The sequence below is a fragment of the Aricia agestis genome, chromosome 19 (genome assembly GCF_905147365.1).
Source record: "Aricia agestis chromosome 19, ilAriAges1.1, whole genome shotgun sequence".
Taxonomy (NCBI): domain Eukaryota; kingdom Metazoa; phylum Arthropoda; class Insecta; order Lepidoptera; family Lycaenidae; genus Aricia; species Aricia agestis.
Window position 1 is genome coordinate 1808344 of NC_056424.1, and position 13308 is coordinate 1821651.

General features: G+C 41.0%; 1 protein-coding gene across 1 annotated transcript in view; it reads left to right on the plus strand.

Moving 5' to 3' along the window:
* The window catches only part of LOC121736434, a 36886-nt gene that overhangs the window by 7206 nt on the left and 16372 nt on the right, over positions 1-13308 (plus strand). Inside the window, exons 2-5 of the mRNA XM_042127625.1 lie at positions 6834-6931; positions 8726-8893; positions 10130-10243; positions 11698-11851. Of these exons, the coding sequence (XP_041983559.1) occupies positions 6834-6931; positions 8726-8893; positions 10130-10243; positions 11698-11851 (534 nt within the window). The remainder of the gene's footprint in view (positions 1-6833; positions 6932-8725; positions 8894-10129; positions 10244-11697; positions 11852-13308) is intronic.

Genomic DNA, 13308 nt, shown 5'->3' on the forward strand with positions numbered 1-13308 from the left:
GACAAGTGGCAAGCGATTATCGTAAACGCTAACAAAATGTATGCGATTTGACAGTCATCGCTTCGCTACCGAATACTAATGTCAAATCACATTCATTTTGTGGCGTTGGCGTTTATGATAACCGCTTGCCGCTTGCCGCTTGTCTGGGCCCTCAGATTCGTATGACAGAAAAGCGCTCTAAGAAAACTGACCGATATAATATGCTATTCAGGACCAATGTGGTCTTATTCCTGTGAATAGTAAGTAACACTGCTACTTTGAAACATTGTCATCCTGGGACCTGGAGTTACTCCAGATACTCAGAGCAACTGCAAAGAAGACAAGTGCCCATGTTTTTTTTTCCTCCCCCTAATTCCATTTTTATCTTTTTCTTTTCTTTTTTATAAGAGCCCATGTTAAACCAGACCAGATAAATCATGAAGTGTTGAAAATGTTAATTATACCCGAAAGGATGGCTCAGGTGATTCCAAATGAGCGTTTCTGCCAAGAATATGCGAAAAGAGGTGTGATTAGTCACTAGCGTATTATTCATAGGGTAAATATATCCAGCCTTGGTGAAATATCACTGTCAAGGTGGATATGGCAAGTCCGTTTTGGATGTTTGCATTGGGTAATAGTGGGCGAACTGCAAACACCACTAGTCACATGATTCTGGGGGCTGTTCCGTTCTCCTAAAGAGATATAATAGGATTGCGAGGAATTCTCTCCGCTCCTATCTTCCGAGAAATAACAGCTAGAGTCAAGAAGTCTTGAGCTTGCTTGTCCCCACTGGACTCGGATTTTTAACATTTTGCTGTTATTGGTCACCGCTTGGCAAGGCGTTCTTGCGGACATGTGATCGATGTTGCGGACGAAATAATCCGATTCGGAGAGTTTCTGAATTAAATCCTATAATGCCAGGCTTCGCTCTGCGAATTAATAGATCTCCATGCCAAGATCGCTTGATCGATTTGAAGAAATATAATATAGAGATAATTTGGTCCCAAGTCCCAACTCCCTTGTTGACTCCTCGCGAAGTACCGAAGAAAAAAAATTTCGTTTACGACTAAAAACATTCTGAATAATTTACAAGAGGTTTATTAGTATTGTCCGAGCGTGCATGTGTGTTGTGATTTGTGACGTGTCGTCATGTTGGAAATAACCTTGAATACCGAGCTTCGTGAAAGCATTTCTAGGCATTATTAAAACTAATTTGAAGGTTTTCTAGAATTAGCCTTATTAAAGAAGCTTAAAAAACTAAGGCTGTGATGTGGATGATCAATGTCCGGTTCCTAAGGTTTTTGGAGAAGTCTTTGGTTTTATTAAGTAAAGCTTTTGTTTGGCGAACTTTAAAAATTGATCAAGCAACGTTGCTGTTGAAATGAGGAACCGGGCGTAAATAACCCAAAACCTTTTGAATCCACTGTGGACTCGTGGAAGATCTTTACAACCTTTAGAGGTTTTTTTAATGCTTGCCCAAAAGTGAAGAGGAATGAACTAGTACGCCTGGAATCTGGATCTAACCATGTGAGGGGTTTCTTGTACAAATCAAAAACAGAAAAACAATGTATTAAAACTGTAACTGTTTTTAGTTTATCTAAATGTGATCTAGGTTGTTGATGATGCCTAGCAACCTGTTTAAATTCTAGTCTTATCGAAACACTAGTTCCAAACTATTCCATATCTTCTCACGCTAGCGCTATCGCTAGGTGGTACGCGCCAAAATTCCTCTTATACGGCTAGAGTTATAATTAATATATTATATACTTAGTAGAAATTCATCGTGAATTAAACGTATATTAACGTAACGATGTTATCGTTACGTTAATATACAATATTCATCGTATTTATTTCTACGACGCGACGTTGTGCCGGAACTTTTAATACAACAGTTCAGAAGAATCATGAGAACAAAGAATCAATAGTGAAGTGGGCACACTTGGGGACTCTTTGAAATGAAACTAAACTAAAGCACTCTTGAAATGTTAAACCCCAATGTTGGATTTCAGCCATATAGTGGCTTATATTCACAAAATACTTATCATACAGTAAAGTAACCTGCGTCTAGTATAAAGAGAGTCTACTGGTTCTGGGAACTGCAAGTTGACCACGCGTGGCATCCCGGTTCGGAGCATGTTCCGAGGCGAGGCGATTACGTTACGATACCGCTTAGTGTAGTGTAGTAGTCTTAGTGCAGAATTTCCGCCGCGTAACTTCGGCTTAGTGTGCGTTGCAGTTAATGATATTTGGATGCGTGTGTCCAGTATAAGACGTATTGACTAGCGTAGTGGCCCCGTGCGAGTTTCTTACGCCGGTTCTTCTCGCCGGGTTAGTTCCCGAACCGGTGGTAGGCATCATGTAGTATTAACATTCTGAAAGCATTTTCTTCAAATCTATTCAGAAATAAAACAATTTTTATTTATTTATTTATTGTAGCGTAGACTAGCGTATTGACTAGGCGAAGGTCACGCTAGATAGTGTGATAACGATTTTCCTTACCCGATAACGATAAAGTTCTGTACAATACAATATCATTCTGTACAAAATGAGTACTAGCATCACGAATGATCAAAAAAATGCCGATCAGAGATCTATAGGAACTTGGCCCAAGTAATAATAATAATAATAAATTGTTTATTCATCTCCACAAATTACGAGAATATAAGGTACTTTTTTAAGTAGTAGCGGCATGTATTTAAATCAATATCTGTATATTCCCTTTTCTCGATCAAAATATTTGAAAGTTTCACCAAAAATACTGACTTGCACACTAAATAATGCGAATTCAGCATACTATTTAAAGTTATTTGCGAAACTGTTTTACTGAACGAATAACTATTATTAAAATAGTATATCTAACAATTCCTTAGTTCAACAAACATACTACAACTTTTTAAAGGAAAACCATCACCTAAATTACTTTTAGGAACATCATTTATTCTAAATAAAATCCAATTTAATCTGTTATGTTCATATAATTAAGAACACATAAAATCATCAAGTGCTAATTTAACATGGACTAAACTTTGGCATAGTGAATGGTAACTCAGTTTATAAACAATAATAATAAACAATCGGCAAAGAGCGAGTCGGATTCGCGCACAAAGGGTTCCTTACCGATATATTGCAAAATAATTAAGCCTCCGGCTTAGGAATTGCACTCTAGGGGTTGACAAGCTACTAAAGAAAAAAACAACTGGCTTCAATTATGAGTCGATGGAGCCTCCTGGGCTCCTACTTCTGGGTGGTTCACAAAAAATAACCACGATCTAACCTAACCCAATCAAGTCGTATTGGACCAACATTGCTATTAATTATTTAAGAATCATTAATAAATTTATTAACCCATACAATTATAATACAGTAGAGAATTTTAATAATTTTTCTTAATTTTTATCAAGAAACCTTGAATTATATAGTTTTGGAATGATAAAATCTTTCACCATATCTCATCATAATTACCAAAAATCTTTGTCGCTAACACAGAAATAGATCAAGATATCTCTGTGGTCACTAAAGAGTAAAGACCGAGCGCAAAGGACTGAGTGCGACGTTAGATGAGGAGGCCCCAACATGTTTTTCAGTAAAACAGAGAAACAAAAAGAAAATAAAGTTAAGTTAAAAATATTTTAGTTGCACGATTTGTCAATTTGTAGACTTGTTTTGATAATAGAAATTGATTTTATTGTGGTGCACCTTTCGATATCGTTTTTAGTAATTTGTAAGATTGTCCAATTTAGAGTGCAAGTTAGTATTTTTGATAAACAATTTAAATTTTAGTTTTATAAATAATATATTTGATGTATGAACCATATTTTTGGTGTGAATTCGGTTATAAAGGTCGTCTCGTTTTGTATGATGTTTAAGTTTTTTTTTAAGGACATGTTCAGTTAATCAATTGTTTTTTTTGATCAGCATTAGTTTTTCTGGTATGCATTCAGTTAATTAGCGGAGTTAAGGTAGTGTGCTGAAAAATTATTCTGATATGCATTTAATAATATCCCCTTCAAAACTAATTGTTTACACATATTATAGTTTATTTAGAATTACTGAATGTTAGTCGACGATGTGGCCCACTTGCTGGTGACAATATGCTCTTAGTTGCGTGCGTGTTGCCCGCACTTATAGGAAAAACATCTGTGAAATGATGCGGGCATTCTATGCGGACCAGATACGTGCTCGGGCCACGGACCACGCATGACAGTAAAAACACCTATATTTTATTTTATTTTATTTATATATCGAGAAAAGTTTCAGGCTTCAGTCTTGAAATCAGCGGGCAGCGGGCGGGAACGGCGCGGCGGTACGGCGCGTTCCAATGTATAGGTTTATATGGATAAGCCGTCTAGTCGGGGCCGGTCTATATAAATCCATACATTGGAACGCGCCGCTCCCGCTGCCTGCTGATTTCGAGACTGAAGCCGGTTGCGTTTCCACCAGAAATGTGTTGCGAGGAATGTGTTTTTAAGATCCAACAGCATCGCCGCGCTGAGCGATGTCAATGTCGTCAACGTCAATGAAGCGATTCTATTGGTTCTCAAAAACACATTCCTCGCAACACATCCCTGGTGGAAAAGCTGAAAGTTTGCCTGCCAAACTTTCATAAAATCACTACCTGTCCCGGCAAATGTTGTTTTGCCATACAAAGCATTTCGCCCGTATTATTTTATTGAAGTGACCAAGTAATATTGCACCATGGCAACGTCCATTGCTATCCCATCGCACAAACGCACAAACAATGGTCGCCGTCAGTCTCGAGTTGTAATAATTTACTATTATTTATTCAACAAATGCACTTATCAATATAAAAAGTACCCATTAGCCGATTCTCAGACCCACTGAATATGCATATAAAATTTGGTAAAAATCAGTAAAGCCGTTTCGGAGGTAGGTAACTAAGATTGTGACACGAGAATTTTATATAATATATAATAATAAGATTTAAAAAGTCTGGCTGTCGCTAGTTCTTAGGTTATTAGTCACTTTCGATAAACCAAAAACAGCTTAGTGGTTAGCATGATGTAATAAATTATTCTTAACCTAAGATAAGTTATGATGTCATGTGTCTGAAGTCTTGTCGCTATATTTGTTGCACCACAGAGAATATTATATTAAATGACTCAGTTAAAATAAATGATCCTTCGCTGACCTGATGGCAAGCGATTGCGCTATTGTTAAATACACTGTAGCGGTGTAATCTTAAAGGTATCTTCTGTATCAATTCATTACAGATCACTTGGGAATTGACTATAAGAGACTAAGGGAAGGGCCTGTTTTACCACTTTCTGATAAAGTGCCGAATAGGCTATTCACAACTTTTTTAACAGATTCTCTTATCATCTGTCAAGTTAAGTGGTGGATAGCCTATTCAGCACTTATCAGGAAGTGGTGAAACAGGCCCAGAATCTAGTAATTATGGCGTATCAAAGGTGGTCTAAATTTAGGATGGCTGCAGGCTGTGGTCTCAGTCTAACGCGCGCACGGATCCAAAATTGTCTCTGCCCAACATTTGGATTCCAAATCCGAACAAAACTTTTTTTCAAATTTTACGTTGACAAATCGTAGATTTAAGATTGCAGATTTCCATTAAGCTATTTAATTCTTTGTCGAGTAGTCGTCGAATGTGCTTAATATTTTACAGGAAAAGGAAAAACGATTAAATTTTTAGATTTTATTTGCAGAATTATCCTATGATTTCTAATGATTTTTTTACAAAAAATATTTATTATTTAATAAACTGCGATTTAAATAATATCACGTACTCTTGTAAACCCGTCAATTAGGAGGTATATCTTAATTATATATCTTAAAGTCGATTTCTTAATTAGGAGGTATTGGCACTTTAACGTCGTTGTGCTGCTTTGTTAGAGGATGAGTTCTAAGGTTTACACACAGACATAGATCAAGATAGATACCGCATGTCGCTCCATATTTTGTTACATGAAAGCGAGCGTGCCACTTTTTATAGCTAAGTTGTGACATGCCGATGATAAGAAAAGTGTCCATTAACTAGGCCAGGGGTCACCAAATGGCAGACCGCGGTCCGCATCCGGACCGCCGACCCATTGTTTGCGGACCAAGCATGTTCGAAGATGATCTTCGTTCATCTTAGGACTTTAACACCTCCAGGATTTAATGTCAATATCTATAGCTTGCACCAATATTTCACTCCAAACTTCAGAGAGATAATTAGCTACAAAAAATGGTTACTTTTCTCATTGATATCTAAAAATACCTTTGTAATTTCCGTAATTACATGTTTCAAATTTTTTTTATATAAAATGTGTGGACCGCGAATGTCATTTCATGTCATAAAACGGACCCCGAGCGAAACTAATTGGTGACCCCTGATCTAGACCAACGTTTCTAATTGAATTTCTACAGCTCAATACGGCACTTTTAGGCATTTAGACATTTTTAAAATTCTGAATGACGTCCGATTCCGATAGCAGACTAAAGAACTTTCGAAAGACGAGCATTGCTCGTCGTTTGGGAGCGTGACATGGCACGCGAAGTACATACACATGCGGTATCTATCATGATTTATGTCTGTGGGCTTACAGCATAACTTGTTGATGTTGACAAGAAGAGTAAGCCCGGCCGCACATTGTCCGAAATTTCTGATCAGAAACAGTTGAACGTCCGCGCTGTCTCTTACATTTTGTACTGAGCCGAGTGAGCTCGAACTCGCCGGAAGGATATTTCGGATAGTGTGCGGGGTGTCGGTCCGGCGAAATTCAACTGTTTCTGATCAGAATTCGGACAATGTGCGGCCGGGCTAATTCTGGTCTATTTCAAATCACTCCTTTTTTAAGACAGTACTTTTCTGTTTAATCATCATCATATCTTTCCAGTGCCGTCGACGACGCGAGTGCAGCTGATAGCAGAGTACCTGGAGGCATGCAAGCGACACCGTACTCACCCCATAGACTCCGTGTTGCTGCAGCTCAAGGTATATTTTTTAAACGGGCAAATGGCCCACCACACATTCACACCACTGCAACTCCTGTGTCCAGGCGGCATTACCCATTGCGAGGCCCCGGGCCGAAGGTCTTTGCGATGCCCCGGGCGATTGCCCTTTTTGCAACCCCCTAGGGCCGCCACTGCCTGTATCGCCACGATCAACAGTGGTAACTGAGCTAAGGTATCTAAGGACTGTGGCGACTTGCTTATAAAACCTTACGTATTACGGCATACGGCATGTCTACGGCAGACTCAAAGGCTGCTTTCACATTGCACTAGCGGCCAGGGCCCAGGCCGCAGCAGCCAGGTCGTGGCGGTCATCGAAAGTATGGTGTGGCCGCTGGTCGCGTTGCGGCCAGGTGCGCGTGGTCTATGGCGCGCTTAGCCCGGGCACGCACTAGCGGTCAAGCCGCAGTGGCCATCGAGATCTATCTCGATAAAGTATGTATCTCGATGGCTGCCGCGGCCTGGCCGCTAGTGCGCGCCCGGGCGTCGCGAGTAGTGCGGCAGCCGCGCGGCTCGTTCAGTTCAGCTCAGTTGGTGGGCTGTTGGTAGCTCAAGCCGGGGATCGCGGGTTCGAATCCCGCCGACGGAACAAAAAACGTTTTCAAAGTTCCTGGGTCATGGATGTGTATTAAATATGTGTATCATATAATAAAAATCTTAAATATATGTATAGTATAAAAAAGTAATTAAATATATTTCCGTTGTCTGGTACCCGTAAAACAAGTCCTTCAGGTACTTACCATGGGGCCAGACTGACGTGGTGTGAAGCGTCCATAGATATTATTATTATATTATCTTAAAAACCTGAGCTGATAGTCTAAAGAAAATTTCTTAGAAACATAACATGATCAGGGGCCAGGGCACATAGTTCTTACAGAAACATCTTTTAGTTTTCAGACAACAAAACTACTGTTGACTAGTGTTATTATTGTTGAAAGATACCATGTATGTAATTTTAAAATTATGCTCATTTAAATTAAATGTTGATTCTCCTTAATGTTTTTAACGTTAAAGTGTTATGTGTTCTCTCATATAAACAAAGTAATATTTCATGTCAGAGTCGCACGTTTTTATAAAGTAATTAGAAAAATCTTACTTTTCCTGCGATACATGAATACAATTCTTGAGATTTTTAAATTAAGAGTATGCAAATATGTGATAATAAAAAATATTAAAGTCATATTATATTCATTATTCTTGTTTATGACATATTATCCTCTTGTAGAAATTAATTATTGTGGAGTGAAATGTTTATTATTATTACCTGTAACGGCAATCTTCTTCTAACTTATGTTTTGAGAGTCATGTTTGAAAGAAGCAAAAAAATTGTTTAAAATGAATGTATAGTTTATTTGACTTCAGTGTCATACAGCTGATAAAAGCTGATCGCACATTAGTCAGCACTCTACGCGCCCTACGCGCAGAACGCACCGCCTAGTGCACGAACTGCGGCGCGTACGATGCGTACGAATGTGCGAGGTTTCACATCATTTTATACAACGAATAAATGCGGCGCGTTCTTACTAAGTTATTTCTCTTAAAGTTTAACCCTTGTGGCGGTACCCACAATTCACCTAACAATCCTGCATCGCGCTATCGAAGTTTCGGAGAACGACAAGATATATACAACGTCTGAAATGATGTCAGGGGGCTTTGGCCTGACCGAGCATGCTATCTCTTTCGGTCGGAAGATCTTCCTTTTCGGCCGCCACTAACAACGTTAAATTATTCATATCATATTTTTTTATTAAATAAATTAAAATTATCTCCTTTCCAGGAGCTGCCAGAGAACACGATAGGAGGATGCGTCCGCGCGGCGCGGCTGCAGCTGTCGTGCTGCTCGCTGCTGGGCACGGCGCCGGCGGACGCGCTGGAGGCGGTGCTGCGCAGGGTGCAGTTCCGCCGCCTGGAGTTCGACCACACCGACATCGACGACGATGGCGCGGTGAGTACTAGCGCCACCTAGCGGAGAGTCCATCTTCAGTGCAGCTAGCGCCACCTAGTGGAGAATCCATCTTCAGTACAGCTAGCGCCACCTAGCGGAGAGTCCATCTTCAGTACATCTAGCACCACCTAGCGGAGAGTCCATCTTCAGTACAGCTAGCGTCACTTAGTGGAGAGTCCATCTTCAGTGCAGCTAGCGCCACCTAGTGGAGAGTCCTTTTCAGTACAACTAGCGTCACCAAGCGGAGAGTCCATCTTCAGTACAGCTAGCGCCACCTAGTAGAGTTTCAACTTCAGTGCAGCTAGTGCCACCTAGCGGAGAGTCCATCTTCAGTGCAGCTAGCGCCACCTAGCGGAGAGTCCATCTTTAGTACAGCTAGCGCCACCTAGCGTAGAGTCCATCTTTAGTACATCTAGCACCATCTAGCGGATATTCTATCTTCAGTACAACGCAGTAGCAGAGTGGCAAATTTCTGACTGGCGCCACGTAGCAGAGTGACAATTTTCATTACATCTACCTAGGGCCACCTAGCAGAGAGTCCATCTTTAGTATACTGCATTCTGCAGAGCCTATACCTGGCCCCACCTAGCGGAGAGCCCATCTTCAAAACATGGCAGTACCCACAGGTAGCGCCATCTAGTGAAAAGTCCATCTGCAGGACACGGCTTTACCTATGCCTAGCGCCCACTAGTGGAAAGTCCAGCTTCAGTACAGCTGATACAGCTATCGCCAATTGCAAAAAGTGAATCTTCAGTACATTACATAACTTACATCTAGCGCCACCTAGCGGAGAGAAAATTTGAAGTTATGAGTTTGCAGTAAGAAACAGTGTGATGAGATTCGTTTGTCCGTTAATTTTTCGGCAAACGAGCAAACGGGTCACCTGATGGTAAGCAACTACCGTCGCCCATGGATACTCGCAATATCAGAAGAGCTGCAGGTGCGTTGCCAGCCTTTTAAGAGGGAATTCGCTCTTTTCTTGAAGGTTTCCTTACTTAAAAATGCACAATACTAAGGCTGATGTTCGTGTCCCGCTGACCGCTCGCTGACCGTCGGCGCCGATACTGAAATGTATGAAATATCAGCGCAGACCGCTACGCGTTACTCAAAACGCTTCTACAATTTCATACATCTCAGGCCACCAGCACCGACGGTGCGCGCGCAGTCAGCGTGACAGGAAAATCAGCCTAAAAGTATTTATGTACTTCTTATAAACTTCTATGTTTTGTCCCGCAGGAGGCGCTGTTCGACATAGTGGAATACTACGAGAGTGCGTGCGCGCTGAGCATCGCCGGCGAGCGACAGTTCGGCGTGCGCGGCTGGCAGGCCGCAGCGCGAATGATCAAAAACGTGAGTGTTTATACGCCCACTAAAACCACCTGCGGTTCGCCTTCAGCCGTATACGGAGGGATGTCCTGGATCTGTCTAACACAGGACTCCCTCCACGACCGGCCGGTCTACCTCATAAGGGACCGGACTTTCACCAAAATAAGGGAACACTTCGGCAAACTGAAGCGTTCCCCTTCGGCGGCGTCGGGACTAGCTAAGCCGGGTTCCCATCCTTGCTCGGAGCCCCGGATTATACGGAAGTTTGGAGGTTCGCGTAACGACACCTCCGCACCCCCGTCCTACGCAGGCGGCGCGGGACGGAGGATGGGTCATCCTCTCTGTTCGGCTCCGCGGCCTCTTTCTGCGAAAGGAAGTGTTTAAAGGCACATTTAAAGACCTGCAGGTTGGGGGGGGGTTGTTATAAGGCTTATTAGACCTGCAGGGCTTAAATGGTCACATTTAGCAATTCCTCTCAATCAATTCAGCAAATGAATTGTCAAAACTGTCAAACTGACAAATGTATCAGTACAAAAATACATAAATGAATTGCAAGCAGAGTTGCATTTTGCGGTTTTAGAAAAATGAATCATATTATGATTCATATCATGATTCTTCAAAGCGACCATTTTAGCCCCGCAGCAGTCTAATACGATTTTGATTTACGAGTCTGATTAATTTCAAATTGAGCCGCAGCACGATCGTGCGCTAGTAGAGCTGTCAGGAGTGGGAAAAACCGTTGAGATCGAATTTGTTCCAAATTGAGCCGCAGCACGATTTTGCGTTAGTTTATAATTTATATATCGGAAGTAGTAAAAGTTTTGAGATCGAGTTGATTCGATTCTGATTCTGTCGAGAGTAATGCAGCTGATTTACAATAAGTAAATTGACTAGGACTCGACTTTCATGAGAATTGTGAATCAACACGATGAAGTCCATATTAAAACGAATGTCATACATAGTGTCCCACATAGTGATTACTGATTACTGACTGGTGACATGTTGTCGAGTTACATAATTTGTTAGAGACTTATATTTTTTATGGCATCGAATGCCATAAAAAATATAATTGACTTCTTCTCGTCGTGAAAGAAAGAGAGAGTCAGTATCTTTATTTTGCACAATGTTCTTCTTAAATATAAAATTCTCGTGTCACAATGTTAGTTACCGTACTCCTCCGAAACGGCTTTACTGATTTTATATGCATTTTCAGTATGTCTGAGAATCGGCTACTGGCTACTTTTTATATTGATAAGTGCATTTGTTGAATAAATAATAGTCAATTATTACAACTCGACACTGACGGCGACCATTTTGCGACGGGATAACGATGGACGTTGCCATGGTGACATACTTATTTAGTCACTTCCATGTCACTTCAATAAAATAATATGGGCGAAATGCTTTATATGGCAAAACAACGTTTGCCGGGACAGCTAGTTAGTTATATAATAATCTATGGTCAATTTTGTCGATAGAGTGCTGAGCTAACTGAGCTGGAGGTGTGCGAGGGCGGCGTAGAGGGCGCGCACGCGACGGTGCTGGCGCGCGCGCTCAAGCCGGTCGGGTGCCGCCTGCGCGTGCTGTGTCTGCAACGCGCCGCGCTACAGGGCGAGCCGCTGATGTGTCTCGGTGAGAACTGCAGAGTGTGTCGGCGAAATAAGGGGTTTCTTAGTTCCGCCAGATGGGTAGTGGGTAAAAACCCATTCATTCCATTTGGGTTAAAACTGGGTGAATAGGAAATTTAACCCGGTTATTACCCATTTTCACCCATTTTACTGGGTGAAAACAAAACAAATATTGTAAATGATTTATTATTGGAGAGTGTATATTTTTCACCTGAATTTAATTTAATAAGGTAAGTATTGTGGCGGTACCCATAATTCGCCTAATATTCCTGCATCGCGCTATCGAAGTTTTCTGAGCGCGTCGGTATATATACGACAGCTGAAATGTATCACGTGGGCTTCGGCCTGACCGACCATAACACCTCGCTCGGTCGGAAGATCTTCCTTTGGCCACCACGCACATATCCCACAGTATTATAAAAACCAACAAATTAGGTGATACACAGATTAATCATCATCATCACTATCCGAATTTTGGTTACAATCTGTTAAGATTAAGACTAGATGTAGATGGTTCAGGGCTTTGAAATTCCTTTGGGACTGGCGGCGAATGGGGCACGCAGTGATCAGAAATATCATCAGGGTATTTGTTTTAATAAATTCCAATTATAGCTTATAAATACTAATTTTCCTGCTCTTTCCATTGTCAGCCGTTCCGTTGCCAGCTGATGGCGCGGGGGGGGGGGGGGGGGGCAAGTTTACCTACTACAATAATTCATACTTTTCTCATTCTCTATGAATGAGAAAAGTAGGTATGAATTGTAGGTAAAGTCGACAGCACATGAAGCTTTTCACTTGTACTACGAGCCTTACATCTACAGCGATTGTAATAACAACAGTATCTTAGTACTATATACATAGGTCATAGGTATATATTCTGTGACAGTACAGAGTCCAATGTTTAAAGCTACACGAGCACGAGCTCTTGACTATGCAATAAAAAACTTGTAAATAAGTTATAATAATATAATAATTATATATTTGGCAACTTTTTTAGAATATCTAGGGGGGGGGGGGGCGGCGGCAGCTGCCCCTCCCTGCCCGCCCTTGGCGACGCCCTTGATTGTCAGTCTATATCTTTATTTAGTGTCTGTATTACTGTGGGTACTAGGGCATGGCGGTATTGGGAGTTTTTGCAATACCGGTATAATACCGGTATTGATTTTTCAAAAACCGGTTTTTCGGTATTTTTGCGGTATTAATAAAAAAAGCGCTAAATTCCTTATAATTTAATCGAATAAACAAAAAAAACATTAAAATCAACTTGTTTATTTAAAGTTTAACAGTGTTTTGTTCCTTACACTAAACAAATAACTAAAAAAATCTTCCCATAAGTATATTTAACCAACAATTTAAACATTAAAAAAGCGACTATCATTTACATATAAGTTTCCAGTGATGGAATCTAGACAGACCCGGAGAAACTCGAAGCAGTTCAAAATTGGCCAACCCCTAAGAACA